Genomic DNA, 14,609 nt, shown 5'->3' with positions numbered 1-14,609 from the left:
AGCTTATTATTCAATATATTTCTCATGAAAATATGCAATCCTTGTTGAATTTTTTTACCGCAATGAATAATGAACATTTTTAACCATGAGAAGGATTATTTCAACTGCAGTAAGACTGGGAAATATATTAAGTATATTCAGTGTTCAAACAATTAATGTGCAACATGGTGTATGACCAAATTGTCATATTTGAATTTTCTGTGTTTCCGCTTGTCAGAACCACTGTTTTAACCGACTTTAACTCGCTCCTGTTGAATGGCTCACGATGGGCCTATAGTGTGTTCTGGGTTTTATTCTGGTGTCTCTTTTGATTGTCATCTAAGGTCCAGCATGTAGCATTTGGAAATAGAATAAAGAATTCACAATTATTATTGTGTAATCAAAGACAAGATGTTTTTTTCCAGCATTGTATTCCTCCAGGAGACATATGTTGTAGCAGGACTCAGTCTTCCGTGTCTAAGTGTTGCAGTTGCATCCACCGTTTTTCATTTCCCTTCTCACAGGAAGGCTTTCTACAACAGGTAAATTTAAGTGTCTGTATCTGGTGTTATTTATGTACGCGCCATAATCTGAAATCATCAAGATATTATTCATAAGTCATATCCCCCAGCCCTAAACTACAGTTTGTGAAGGACTGCTGTTTTTTTTAGTCGTGTTATTTGTTTTGATGCTTTCTGTCCTGTTCCCTGTGATTGACTGGCGACCAGTCCAGGGTGTACCCTGCCTCTTGCCCGTAGTCAGCTGGGATAGGCTCCAGCTCCCCCGCGACCCTGACGGATAAGCGGTATAGAAAATGGATGGATGGATGGTTGCTTTCTGTCCTGTACCTCTTTGTTTATTCCAATCCACAGAGGAGCTTTGAGATTCAAAGCCAGCAGCTCAACGTAGTCCTGTGACCACCCATTTCTTAGGCTTGCGAGTTTACCACCATCACCTTCACAGTGTTTTTTGGCTGCATCCCAGGACATTTGTTGGGTAACAACCTTGATAGAGTCATTAAATATTCTAACATAGTCGGTTGAAGTCGTAGGTTCGGGGGAGTCCGGGAGAGAAGGATCTGTTGAGGGAAAGAAATTGGACAGATTTAGTCTTTCCATTCAAACGCTCTTTTGTAAAGATGGTTCAGAGTTACTGTTCTTTTCCTTTTTCCTGAGAGGAGCATGGTCAAGAATACAACACATTTCAGATATTTGTTGTCAATGATGACCAAATCACTAAAGCAGATCATCAGTTGCTGGACTTGGCTGCCCTCAGAAAAGCATGTCCTCAAGGAAGATGCTGTAGCTCAGCTGATTAGGTACTGAACAGGGATTTTCAACACAGGGATTGTTTTGAATGACACCAGGTCATCAACACACTTCATGAAATTAAAGGTGGTGAGTAGGTAATTCTGAACAAAGAGCTGAGTCTTCTTTCCAGGTCGTCAAATACCAATGCTTCGACTTGGCATATGGTTCGAATATCAACTATCTAGAATTGCCTGCTCCTTCTTTAAACTTGATATTTTTGAGGACAGTGTAAATAAGTTGTGAAAAGACATTAAGACATCATCACCTTTTTAAGTTTATATGGAAAACATTTTAGAACACAGTGGGTTTCTTTCGGAGTCACCTGGCAATTGCAGATCTACTATTCACTCTGTTATTACTGTTTATAACTACAAGTAACCCTTTCACATTGTCACATTTTTTTCAGATCGTGATTTGATGTATTTTTAGGCCTATTGTAAAATATCGGTTATAGCTGCTTTAAGAAATACAGATGAAATATTTAAAGAAAATATGCTAATCCTTACTACTACGGCTACTATCACTCTACTACGCTAAAACTATTTTTAGTTTTAGACCACAGGGAATCTAGCAAAGAGAAAGTTCAAAAGATGGGCTCACCAACATTTCGAAGGCAGATATATCCATTGGTGTCATTGCAGGACTTTCCTAACCATTTACCAAGACCTAAGGAAGGATTGGTATTGATCACAACACACTTTTTCTGTGACTGGCAGAAAGCAAAGAAAGCAAAGTTAGTACAACAGAAAAATGAAATGAAAGACACGGTTAAAGTTAACTTTTAACTTAAAGTAAAGTTAAATGTGAATATGTTACCCAAATCCTGTCTCGGTCATAAAGTCTTGAAATATAGTGGTATCTCTGCAATGGAGTAAAATGTTTCAGGATCGAATGTATTGTCAGTATTGTTAACTAGACACAGATATTAATCAAGTAAAGTTAAATCTGAACATGTTACCCGCATAAAGTTTCTCCTAGACATTACTGGAGGAAAGAAGTGTTTCTGAAATGGAGAGAAAATAAGGCCCATTATTATACACACACAAATTAGGAGTGCTACACATAACCCACTAGCAACACATTATAAAACACAATTCAGATTGTTTCTACTTACTCTAAAATCTAAGTTGACATAGCGCCTAGGTCGCCCATCAGTCCAAAGAAACTGGAAACCATTTAAAGAACGAAGACCAATCCAAAGGTCTGAAGTAGGTCTTTTAGCCATTTGAGTAATCAGAAACACTGAAGATTAAATAGATAAGGATCAAATATTAGCATGGATTTTTTTAAAAAAAAACTAAATATACATTATAGATAGTAGATACTAGACACATTATTCCTGTGCTGTTTCGATAGCTCCTTGTTTTTTCCAGCAAAGAAAGACATGGATTTTAAAATGGTTTTTAGTGTCATTTGCAGGATCAGCTGATCTGACAAAACCACAGCATCCCTTGGAATGGAGCAGAGTATGAATAAGAGACCTTGGTCGTTTGATCTGCCTGGCCTCGAGGTGAAATAAGGCAAACAGTTTAGAAATATGAAAGTGCCAAACATTTAGGGCCTTGCATGAGATCTGCAGTGTCCTTAAATCTACTCTGTACTTTACAGGGAGGCAATGAATGGATGTGAAATTTGTTCTGATGTGGGATCTTTGGATAGTGTTGGTTAACAGTCTGGCTATAGCATTTTGCATCAAAGTAGTCTAGGCCTGAAAAAATTGATGATGATATGTATTAGGAATTTTTGCTTTCTGGTGCATGGAATTGATGTGATCTTTTGCGAGTCATCTTGTGCACAAAAGAAATATATACAAAATGGATAAAAGAGTCCAATGCAGTGTATCTTTGTTGGGTGCTGTCTCAGGACTGTGCTATTAAATGACCTGACTATGTAATCATAAACCAGTGTTTTAATAAAAAAGAAAAAAATATGTGAAACAGACCTTGCTCATGTCTTGATAGAATAGAGGCCAAGTTTCCACCCATTGATTGGCATTGTTTCCTCCCTCCATCCCATGTTAATTTCAGGTCATCAATAATGCTGTAACACTAGAGGTGAGGAAATACAATTAGATTTACAACTCCTACAATACACCAGATACAGCCACTCAAACACCCCGTGTATTGATCTCAATTAAACATAACCCAACACCTAAATGAGATATCTCAAAAGAGATAAAATTATACCATAAAAGATCAAATTGAAGGCCCACGTTTTTGCAAGCATCGAGAATTTGATTCTATACTTCATCAGTTTTATTCCTGTCCACTCAACAAAATACACTAAAAGGATAAAAGTGACTTCTGACCTTTGAGTTAAATTTTTTCCATTGGGGTAGGCAACCACCTCTAGAGGCCACTGTGGGTGCCACGGTGGTGTTGGCAGGTGGTGAATCACTTCGTTTACAAATGGACTTAAACTCAAGCCCACAGTTATAATTATGCCAGAATCCTGTGAACCAATCCAAGACATGAAAATAAACACCTGATCAAGTATGTGGGTGAAGTTTAAATCCCTAAGGTTTTAGTGAAATGAAACCTCCTTTTTGTTACTTTTTAAGGTCAACATTTCTATGGAATAGCAATTTACTGTCATTTCTGAACTAGATTCAGATTTCCTGCTTAAGCACAAAGTGTTCATCTAATGCAATCTTACCTCACTGATAGCCTCAGTGCTCTTGATCCTGTCTGGCTACATAGTAAACAGATAACATCAGCTGCTGTTCTGTTATATCTCTGACAAAGCAGCTACTCAGCAAGTGTTTGCTTTAGTGTTAAACTGCACTTGCTCTAACTATGTTAACCATGGTTGTTGTCAAATCAGCCAGGACTGAAAGGATTACAACTTTAATGCTTTGTTTAATACATCATTTGCATGTATGTCAGTGAACGTATATAATTTTTCAACTTACTTACCCTCAGAATACGCCATAGCACCACAGTTCTCATCATAACCCTTGAAATTAGGTTGCTCTTCATTCCATCTTTGAAACACCACTTGAGAACCATCCATCCATCTTAATATAACAAACAAATCAGTTAAGTCAAGCTTTGCCACAAAACAACTCCTTGTTAGCATAATGATGTTGAGTCAAAGGTAAAAACTCAAACTGTATTATGCTTGTTGTGCTTGCAGATTCAAATACCAAAAAGATGACCTTTCTAGATGTTGGACCAAAATAACATCTTTACCTTTTATTTTATTTTATTTTATTTTCCAAAGTTTTGTTCTCAGGACATACTGTCTGTCGTTATTTAATTATGACCTACTTGGTGTGTTGACAGTGTTGAATGTTAGGTTGTGGTGCAGGCTAATTTCACATGAAAGTATGCATGGCCTAAATTACTATGCTCCTGATTTTAGAGCAACCATCTGCACCATGACACTTCTCTTGCAGAAGCATTTAAATTACGGAAATGTATTTTTAACTGATGGTATACGGTATGTGTTATATAAATGTAAATCAATTTTTTCATTTCATGTCCTTTTTTTTTGTGTGTTATTTGTATTTAATTTATACTCACTCAAATGTTCCATCAAGGTCTACTGTCACACCTATCCAGTAAGAAGAATAACCTCTGGATATCTGCACACAGACAGAGGAACATAGTAAAACCATCTGTACCTACATTGCAGTTTGTGCTTAAATTAAAAGACATAGTATTTATATTTTAATTGCTCTTTGCTGTCACTGTGTAATGTAGTATGCAAGTCGCTACTTACCTGTTTCCATAAAAAGACACTTTCAGCTTCACTGTTGATAGTCACCAAGTCACTATGCCTCTGCTTGCAGAAGTGACGAGCTTCTTCCATGGCCATTGACCTTGTGTTAAAATAATACTGATTCCCCTTCCATTCTAGCCACCCATCTGAGGTCCTATTGTAGTCTGAAAACATGTCAGAAAGATTTGGCCTTATCGCCAAGACCACATACTTCAACAACAAAACAGGTTTTCTGTCCGTGCCTTCAGTGCTTTCTGACGTGCCATCTCTATTACCAAGATTTGTTTTTTGTTTATTCAACTAAAAGTACCTGGTTTATATCACAGAGAGAGCTTTAATGGGAAAAGTTAACCCTTTTACAGCGAGATCTGTGAGCGATCTAGAGCAATGGAGATGTTGTTTGATGGACATGCTGCCTGTGAATTTCTTAATGCTGTAATCACTGCAAACAAAATTCTGTCATCAGCCAGAAAGGTCAAAGTTTGAGGCTCTTTTTGTCAGACTGCTGTCTTATTGTTAATCAGCCAGTGACAGCAATAAGGGTTACTGCTTTTTGCAAATCAGACTTAAGAGAAATTGATTTGATAAATGTCACGTATAAAACGGGAAAAACAGAAAAATAAAACACATTTATCAACTGAACTGAAAAAACAAAAACAAAACTCTTTATAGTGAAAAAAGAAAGCACCTGACATGCAAATTACATATTGTTTCCAGATAAGGTAGCAGAAAATCTTTCTGTGTGGTTACATACATAATTTCCCACTTACCGGGAGCGACTGAGTCTGGAGCTGGTTTTGGAGTCACTCCTATAAGGGCGTAGAAAAGAAATATTTGTTAGAATAGAGAATTAAGGTAATAGTGAGCACCTGTGGATTGAAATTGCATACACCTGAACACACATGAAGAAGACCTTGTTTGAAAAAAGTAACCTTTCTCACTTGACTCTCAACAAATGTTACAAAAGAGCTTAATTGCATTATTTTCTTTAAAATATAACCAAATAACCAAGTTTTACCTCTGCGGATCTGACACAGCCATCCTTTGAACTTCTCACAGTGGACGTCATTCCACGACTTGCTTCTGTCAAACTGATGTAACTTTAATTCAGCACAAGATTCCACATTATTTCTGTTGTTCGGCTCGTCATCATCCCACTGTTGGAAGTTTACCTGTAAACAAATGCAACTAGTTAAACGTGCAATGACATATTGATCTATTTTCATTGCATAAAATGAAACTGATTTATTGAACAATTGTAGAAAAGGGAAAACTGTCAACTCACTGGGGATCCATCGCTCCATACGTAACCAGTAAGTGGGTCAGGGGCACTAAGTCCAATCCAGACTGTTTCAGAGCTGAAAAAAAGGGAATTATATGAACTAGTCCAGCGCACATTCAAAATGTACCTGTTAATAATGGGCTAATTGTTTGTCCTCTGGTATTCCTGCTTCCAGCTTTCATGACCATCACTCGTGCAAACTGTTTCACACACAATTCTGACTGGGGGTCAAAATTAATAATTTCATAATATAGATTGATTGATTAATTGATTATATATATTATATTAGATTGATTAATATAGAATTTGTCCAAACTACTTCACACTCAACACTGCACTTAACTTGGGACCCCAGCAATCCACCAGCCAAGTTTGAAGTCAATACGAATTTATAGCTTGTTGAAAGAATGAAAATGGTCTTTGAAGCAGCTTACAGTATGTGTGATTTAGGCTGGAAAGAGAAAAGTTCGGCCCTAATTCTATGAGACCTGGTTGTATTGTACCTTCTGCTCAGCTGTAGCTCAGCAGCACTGTGGATACTGAGCAGGTCTCCTCCAATGGCTCTGCAGTAGTCTCTGGCCTCATACCAGGTCTTCCTTTTTGAAGAATCTAAATATAACTTAAACATAAGACAGGAATTTATTAGATTAAAGACTTTCACTTTCACTACCCTGAGCTGCTAAACCAGAAAAGTTGAAAATTTGGTGAACCGTATCCCTGAACTGGGTTTTAATTGAACTCAAGTGATACACTGACCTGCGTCAGTCTGGGTTTGCACCGTCACTTCATTGTTAATAGTTTTTCTCAGTCAAATAAAGTATAAAGTGTGTTTGAGGTATATATCAGAAATGTAGCTGTACATGCTTCATTTATGACATGGATCTTACCTTATAGCAATAGTTTCTTGAATTCACCTTAGTCCAGCCCTCTGCACACTGGAGAGAGGAAACAGTTGCCGGTGCAGGGGTTAAAACGGCCCCCTCTGCCAGGTTTTTGCAGATGTATTTCGTCCTATTGGTGCATGGCAGCACATCCCAGAGGCCAGCAAAAATACCAGTTGTCATGGCAACGCATCCCTGTTGGTGACCTTGCAATGTCAAGGAAGAAATTGTGAATAGTCGGTTGTGTAGCCACTTTGACACATCTGTCAGAGGAAGAAATTGTAATTTCTTTATACCTGGCATTTCAGCATTCCAGTGAGTAAAGCTCACAGTTTCTGTGTTGGTCCACTTAAAAAAGTCAATGTGTTTCTGGTTTGAGAGGCCCAGCCAGAAGTGTTTCTCTGGTCTCATCCCCACCAAGCTGACAAGGAATGCATTATCCACCCTGGAAATAAAGTGAGATTGTAGGTTTTCTTATATTAGTGAATAATGTACAGTAACAGCTTGCATAAGGTCTTCTAAACTCTAGCTTGGTAATTTTTAGTAGGTAAGTTTTACCCGTTTGAAACGTCAGCTAAGTAGGACTCTGAGCTCTTGCAGTCATCTTTGGCTTCATCAAATGTCTTCGTCTCTGTTCCAACAAAGTAGCAGTAGGATCCATGCCTTTTCCAGCCCTGGATTGTAGGAAAGCAAACATTGGAAAATATCATTAGGCTTTTCTCCTAACTTAGTGTGAGTGCTGCATTTTCAGAGAACACAGAATTAAACACTGGATTTTTTATGTTTTGCGCCTTTGTCAGTGCAAGATTTTTAAAAGTTCTTAAAGTCGCTCCATTACTCATACTAATGAATGAAGAAACGGTGAACCTTGCACCCATATCAAATATACATAGAACTTAATCCACCATTCCTCTCTACCTCAGCTGCATATATGGATATATCACCTACACAATCATATATCTTTTGTACTAACCTTGTGTTTTTTATAATCTTATAGAATTTGTATAATTTCTTCTGCACTGTCTTGTTGGCTGCTGTAGCGAATTTCCTCTCGGCGGTGAAGAAAGTGTCATCATAAAGTGTTACAATGTTGTTGTTGTTATTATAATTATTCTTCTTCTGTTGTCTCATGATTATTTGGTTTCAGTGCTTTTAGTCTTGTATATGAGCAATTGACGTATAGTTCACCCATCCTTGCTATAAATACAAGATATCTGCCTGTTTCCTTGTTGAATTTGTGGATTTCTTAACTAGAAATAATGGTTTGGGTTTGGGGCCACCACCAGATACAATCAGTTGCTCTACTTTTAATGACTACAGTACTTTCTAAATATCTTTAACAAAAAGCAGTTGTAATCGTTCTTTGCATTCGGACCCAGCTTCACAAATTGCTCCATTCTGTGAAATAAATTGGCCATCCGAAAGTTTGGATGTTCAAAATCCAGCTCTGGCACAACACTCAACACTCAACGTTCAACACTCAACAACGCGGTTTAACTTTGAAACCATTATAGACCAAATACAGATAATCTGTCATAAATTAGAAAAATTAAAGTTCACTTACGGTTTTGCAACCCACATTCTGCTCCACCTCATCTCCAGAGGGTTCGGAGGCACTCGTCTTCATACAAATAAAGCCATGTTTCTCATCACACACACGGTCGGCCCAGTTTCCATTCTACATAAAAGACACAATGTAAAAATGTTTATTGCTGTGAAGTCCTCCTGACTGTGACATGCAAGTTGGGCATTTCCAGGAAATCATGATTGTTACCATGATTTTAACAGGGAAAAACGGCCTCAGAGCAAAACTATATGAAACGGTTTGAACAAGAGTTTCCATATGCTCTTTGATACTTTTACAAGAAGTTTGTCATTGTACCGTACAGACATGGCACTGATTACCTCTCCCCTGATGAGAACACAGTCTTCTTGACTAGTGAAGAGAGCAGGTTTCCCATATTCCCAGCTGGTGAACCTTACAGTAGAGTGGTCACTCCAGTCAAACAGCCGCTCTGTCTTCCTGTCATTCAGTCCAATCCATAGCTCATCAGTGGATGCTGCAGACATGGGGAGGGGGACATGTTTCCCTCAATGATCTGTCATATATTTGTGTTTTGCACTCTGCTTAGCTTGTTATGCTTGTCTTTTTGTTTGTTTTGACCAGAAATCTGCATGCAATACCAACAAGTTTCAATTCCTATGTTGTTACTAAGGATCCACAAAAGAAGGAACTTTGCCTCTCTCACTCTAACCCATTCAGAGCAAATTGCTTTGTTGCAGTATAAAAAAATATTAAAAAGAATTACTTCACAATGCTACATGATCAAGACAAGACGTATCTGCGGCACAGTTAATCATAACATTTTACGCTCAACAGAGCCTTCTGAGTTTTACCAGTTGGGGAAAAGTAGAAGCAAGAAGGCCTGATCAGTTGAAAGCAGGGGAGCAAAAGCAATGTTGTCATTTAAATACCAGGCTGAAGGTATTTGAAAGTTTCTCAAAGGACAGTACCAAAGAAAAGGCCTGCAGGCTCAGTGCTTTATGGATTGTTGTGAAGACATTTTCTTTCAAGATACTATGAGTTTTTCTTTTGTTTTTCTTCTTTTTTATTATTTTCGTTTTCTTGTATTTTACTTACCATATCCAAGTTGAGATATGACAAAGCTTTGGTCCTCCACGTTGCGGATGCTCACTAGGTCCCCTCCATCTTTGCGACACTCCCTCTGAGCATCAGACCATGTTTTCTTAGTCCGATTGAGGTAGAAGCAGTGGCCGTTGTAGGGAATCCAAGGTCTTGAACAAAATCCTGTCTCAGGAGCTGATCATGAAAAGAACAGATAAATCAGTAATCAAAGCCAAGTAGTAATACACTAACCATATCATCGTTTTTATGCATATTTTCCAACTCCAAGCTGTATAAACTTGAATGCTTATTGGATTCAAGCACATCTAGTGTATTTGTGTAATGAGGGAGGGAGGATGTGGCCTAAGGAGATCAACACCCTATATCAAGATGTGCATAATTATTAGGCAGTTTCTTTTCCTCAGACAAAATGGGCAACAAAAGAGATTTAACTGTCTCTGAAAAGTAAAAAATTGTAAAAAGCCTTTCAGAGGCATGTAGCACTCTAACACATTTATATTGTGCCTTATAATCCGGTGCACCTTATGTATGAAAATAGACCCATTCATTGATATTGTGCCTTATAATCTGGTGCGCCTTATAGTCCACAAAATACGGTAATAATTCTGCACACTAAAAGTTGCCCAATAAAAAGCCCTAATAAAAGCCAAAACCTCACTTTTATGTCCTTAAATATTTAGGTTTGAGGTTTATTATCATTTTTGAATTGGTCTGAGAGCACTGTAGTTGTTCAGTAATAAAATTAATCCTCAAAACTACAACTTGCCTACTAATTGTGCACACAATGCACAATTTAAATAATATGGTTTACATATAATACATTTTTTCTTTACCTTCAGTAGGAGGAGCCACAACTCCTTCACTGTAGCAGATGTACCCCAGTTTTTTGGTGCATGTTGAACTTAACCAGGAGTACTGCACAACACCATCAATAATTGCACAGTTGTGTCCTGGATTAGTAAGTGGATGTCCTAAAACATAATGATGATTAAACTTGACATGATGACAGAGACTTTTGTCAGTTCAGGTCACATTCTTCAGCTTCACACAAATTAGTGGCCGCATAAAAAACAGATATGATATGTCAGAGATACGATAATCTTAGCAGTTTCAGAATAGAAACATGAAGAACTGTAGTGGAAAGAAAACTTACCAGAATCCCAATTCAGGTAACGGTAAGGCTTCCCATTAGACCACTGCCAGCCATGTTCTGCATCCAGGATCAGCCCAGTCCAAAGTTTGTCACCCTGTCCCCTGCCCTCGCTCTGTAGTAGTACTGTGTGTTTGGCAAGTAAGAAACAAAGATTAGAAAATTATTATGAGTGAGTGCAAGACTATGCCACTTTTATGTTTAACAAATGATAAATGAAGAACAGGATTGATGTGTGTTTCTCAAACACATGCTTCCTTAAGCAATGCGTTGAGTACAGGGTTAGTGTCGGCTTACTTGTGACGTAAGCCTGCTGGTGAGGATCGGTGATACTGAGCAGGGAGGCACCCTGCTGTTTGCAGCTGGTTTCAGCCTGGGGCCAAGTCAGAGCCGACTGTGTGTTGAGCTGGTAATACGCTCCCGTTGTGATGTCTTTGTTCCAGTGTTGTTTGGCTGTGAAATATACATGGGCACATATGGAAATGCATTTAGAAATGTGATATTTTTTCATCCAGTCTTGTTTGCATTTAATGTTAGAGGCTGACTTTAAACTGGTGACTGGTCCTAAGTAAAGTAATGCCTTACTCCAAGGGACATTATTATTGCGAGAGCCAACCTCAGCCTCTTCAGTTTAAATTACTGTACACTTTAGAATATTCTTGCATTTTAACTATGCCCTTCTGTACTGAAACTCTGGTTCTCACAGGCAATACTCACAATTAGTTGGGCAGTATCCCCAGAGTTCATGATCATATTTTGTTTCAATCGCACACCAAGCACGCTTGTCTGGGGAGTCTGTTGTTGTGCAGGATGAGTACCAATTGTCTTTGTACTGGAAAGGAAACATGCAGATCCTGCCATTTGCATTTCCTCCAATGGAGTAAAGTTCTGGAAGGCCAAAGCAACAAAAGAACAAAAGGAAAAAAAATGACAAATAATAATGATGATAAATTTTTTTTAACACGGTGCCAGTAGTTAATTTATGAGAATATATGGCACAGTAATTATTTTATAAAATGGAAAATAATTCAAATATGGGATGTGCATTTAGTTCAGCTTGTTCTATATTTTTCATGTGTTGATTTCTAGAGATACACAAGAAACTCATGTAAAAAGAAGATATACTGTAATTCTAGTGAACATTTTAAAAAATAGCTCAATAATTCATGGATTTGAATGAGTGTATATGAACAACGTTGATTATTTTCTACTGTACCTCTGTATGTTCTTGTGCAAGCACCGCTGGACGTCCCTGAAATTGTGAGGTGGTTGTTGGGTCCTATTGTTCTGGAGAGAACCGCTGTGTTGTCTGCAGTGAGCTCAATGTAAAGCTCTTGGCCTTTGAGAGCAAGCACTGTTTCGTTCTTGCATTCCCACTTTTGGAGTTCGCTGTTTTCATCACAGTCATAGAGGCTTATTTCACTTCCCACACTTTTCCCCTGGACTCCCAGACACTTATTTCTCCAGGGAACCAGAAGTCGGTCACCAGTTGTCCAGCGTATGTCAAAACAGATGTCATGTATTTTAACCAAGCAAAAGTCAGTGGCCTTGACCTTTAGTTGAAATGGTGAATCTGTCGAGAAAGATAAGAATCAATACACCATTCCCAGGACAGATTGCAGAAGAAATCAGAAAATCATCTGAACAACTAGTACCACAACAATCTATCACAATTATTCACAAAAAAATTATATCTAAAATCACAGTCATTTCAATATTTAACTGTAACAAGTTTGCTTAATCAATAAATGTGCATGATATACTACTCTGTGGAGAGGGGGAAATATTACTGTACCGTCTGAGGCCAAACATTGTAATGTTTGGATGAGGAGCATAAAGGCTGTACAAGTTATCTTCATCGTAAGAATCTTCTGAGATGTCTACAGCTGAGGATGTTATTCATACATTGCGGGACTGAAGAGTGTGTGAGTGACTGTGAAATTAAGGGACTCTTAATACACACACAACACTACGTCATCATGATCATCTCTTTCACTGTTTTTTTTAAAAGAATCAGCATCATTTCAGTTTTATTTGTCAGCTATTTCAGATGAACAGGAAGTTACAAGTTGACTGTCTTTTTCCCACAGGAATACAGATGCTGATATTTGTTGTCTTGACAGATAAAATTGTTCCTTAACGTCAGTGTGTTGCACAATATTTACTAAGAGAACGCCACCATAACGCTGACTTTTCATTTTGTCTAGACTCTAGTTAAGAGGAAGTTGAAATTGATTCATTGACATGACACATAAACAACAACACATAAATGGATCAGTTCTTAATAAATACTAATAAATAAATGATAATAAATTGACCTACCCATCTATACTGATCTGTCCTACTGGATCAGTGAAACAATATCAGTACTGTTGTACCCCCAGTCTTGTCATCAGGCTCGAAAATGTAGGGCTCAGCACTGCCCTGTGGCACTGGATCCTGACCTTCCTGTCAGGCACCCGGCACACCCACCAAGAATGAAAAAGTTCCAGCTGGCTCTGTAAAATCTTGCTTTACTTTGCAGTATTAATGTTAGTCAGTGACATTCAAGTAAAAGAAAAAGAAGAGAGTACAGTGAGTCAGTCATAGATTCACTCCCTGACTGCTTTCATAATGAGCCAATGTTATATTTTTATTTTTTATATTTTTTTAATGCAGTTTCTACAGAGGCGTTTCAGCCATGTTTTTCAGTCATCTGTCTCACACTCATCTGACATAACAGTTGTGCTTCCATTTTGATCAGTACAGCAGTCTATGAAGGCTCTGGAAAGGCTCATGTTTAATGGTCTCTCATTAAGGAAGTTAGCAGGGGCCTGGAAATGGCTCGACTAAATAGAAGACTTTTGTTGGTAATGTTTTCAGTAACGGGCGGCACGGTGGTGCAGTGGTTAGCACTGTCGCCTCATAGAAAGAGGGTTCCAGGTTCGAATCCCGGTCTGGGCCCTTCTATGTGGAGTTTGCATGTTCTCCCTGTGCCTGCGTGGGTTTTCTCCGGGTTCTCTGGCTTCCTCCCACAATACCAAAAACATGCACATTAGGTTAATTGGCTACTCTAAATTGCCCCTAGGTGTGAGTGTGAGAGTGTGTGGTTGTTTGTCTTTGTGTGTTGGCCCTGCGATTGACTGGCGACCAGTCCAGGGTGTACCCCGCCTCTCGCCCGTAGTCAGCTGGGATAGGCTCCAGCTCCCCCGCGACCCTGACGGATAAGCGGTATAGAAAATGGATGGATGGATGGATGTTTTCAGTAACATCTGTTATAACCTGTTAGAATGTCTGCTGTGAAATAGGCCTATACAGATGGTTAATGTGCTGCTTTTGATACGCAGATGGGTCTTCTGAGAATTGCTACTCACAAATGGAAACATCATGGCCACTGCTAATTTTGAGTTTTAATCAAAGCTGATTAACTCAAGGCTGTGATGAAACAGGTTAAGGGAGGCACAAGGTTCCGATTAATGAATCAGCCTCAGCTAAGGGAGAACACACTCTATCTCGTTGATTAAAGAAGAGATTTGATGTTGTAATAATGATTCGATGTTTGAGTCCCATGTCATTACACAATGTACTGTACGGTTTATATTTCGCCATCAGAATTGACGGTTAAATGAATGAGTGTATTGGGGTGGGGCTTGTCTGA

The 14,609-nt window shown here is 38.4% G+C and overlaps 2 protein-coding genes across 6 annotated transcripts in view; one reads left to right on the top strand and one right to left on the bottom strand.

Annotated features, from left to right (window-relative positions):
- LOC124069795 (macrophage mannose receptor 1-like) overlaps positions 1-12,921 on the bottom strand; it is a 31,867-nt gene extending 18,946 nt beyond the window's left edge. The window contains exons 1-26 of one of the 3 annotated variants that reach the window (XM_046409239.1): positions 12,768-12,921; positions 12,189-12,545; positions 11,690-11,860; positions 11,270-11,425; positions 10,976-11,098; positions 10,656-10,793; positions 9,817-9,996; positions 9,081-9,235; positions 8,740-8,853; positions 7,734-7,849; positions 7,472-7,620; positions 7,182-7,381; positions 6,798-6,913; positions 6,298-6,370; positions 6,031-6,184; positions 5,783-5,821; positions 5,013-5,176; positions 4,814-4,875; positions 4,205-4,305; positions 3,598-3,740; positions 3,232-3,337; positions 2,404-2,531; positions 2,248-2,292; positions 2,106-2,150; positions 1,890-1,998; positions 828-1,057 (exon numbers count right to left, since the gene is read on the bottom strand). In XM_046409239.1, coding sequence (XP_046265195.1) covers positions 828-1,057; positions 1,890-1,998; positions 2,106-2,150; positions 2,248-2,292; positions 2,404-2,531; positions 3,232-3,337; positions 3,598-3,740; positions 4,205-4,305; positions 4,814-4,875; positions 5,013-5,176; positions 5,783-5,821; positions 6,031-6,184; positions 6,298-6,370; positions 6,798-6,913; positions 7,182-7,381; positions 7,472-7,620; positions 7,734-7,849; positions 8,740-8,853; positions 9,081-9,235; positions 9,817-9,996; positions 10,656-10,793; positions 10,976-11,098; positions 11,270-11,425; positions 11,690-11,860; positions 12,189-12,545; positions 12,768-12,831 — 3,438 coding nt within the window. In that variant the 5' untranslated portion in view covers positions 12,832-12,921. The remainder of the gene's footprint in view (positions 1-827; positions 1,058-1,889; positions 1,999-2,105; positions 2,151-2,247; positions 2,293-2,403; positions 2,532-3,231; positions 3,338-3,597; positions 3,741-4,204; positions 4,306-4,813; positions 4,876-5,012; positions 5,177-5,782; positions 5,822-6,030; positions 6,185-6,297; positions 6,371-6,797; positions 6,914-7,181; positions 7,382-7,471; positions 7,621-7,733; positions 7,850-8,739; positions 8,854-9,080; positions 9,236-9,816; positions 9,997-10,655; positions 10,794-10,975; positions 11,099-11,269; positions 11,426-11,689; positions 11,861-12,188; positions 12,546-12,767) is intronic. The other 2 variants (XM_046409238.1, XM_046409237.1) reach the window with 2 other exon arrangements.
- The window catches only part of si:ch211-106h4.4 (MAM and LDL-receptor class A domain-containing protein 1), a 77,733-nt gene that overhangs the window by 20,043 nt on the left and 43,081 nt on the right, over positions 1-14,609 (top strand). The window lies entirely within an intron of this gene.

The sequence above is a fragment of the Scatophagus argus genome, chromosome 13 (assembly GCF_020382885.2).
Source record: "Scatophagus argus isolate fScaArg1 chromosome 13, fScaArg1.pri, whole genome shotgun sequence".
Taxonomy (NCBI): domain Eukaryota; kingdom Metazoa; phylum Chordata; class Actinopteri; family Scatophagidae; genus Scatophagus; species Scatophagus argus.
The sequence above is the reverse complement of the archived record's forward strand: the minus strand, read 5'-3'. Positions and strand labels throughout refer to the sequence as shown.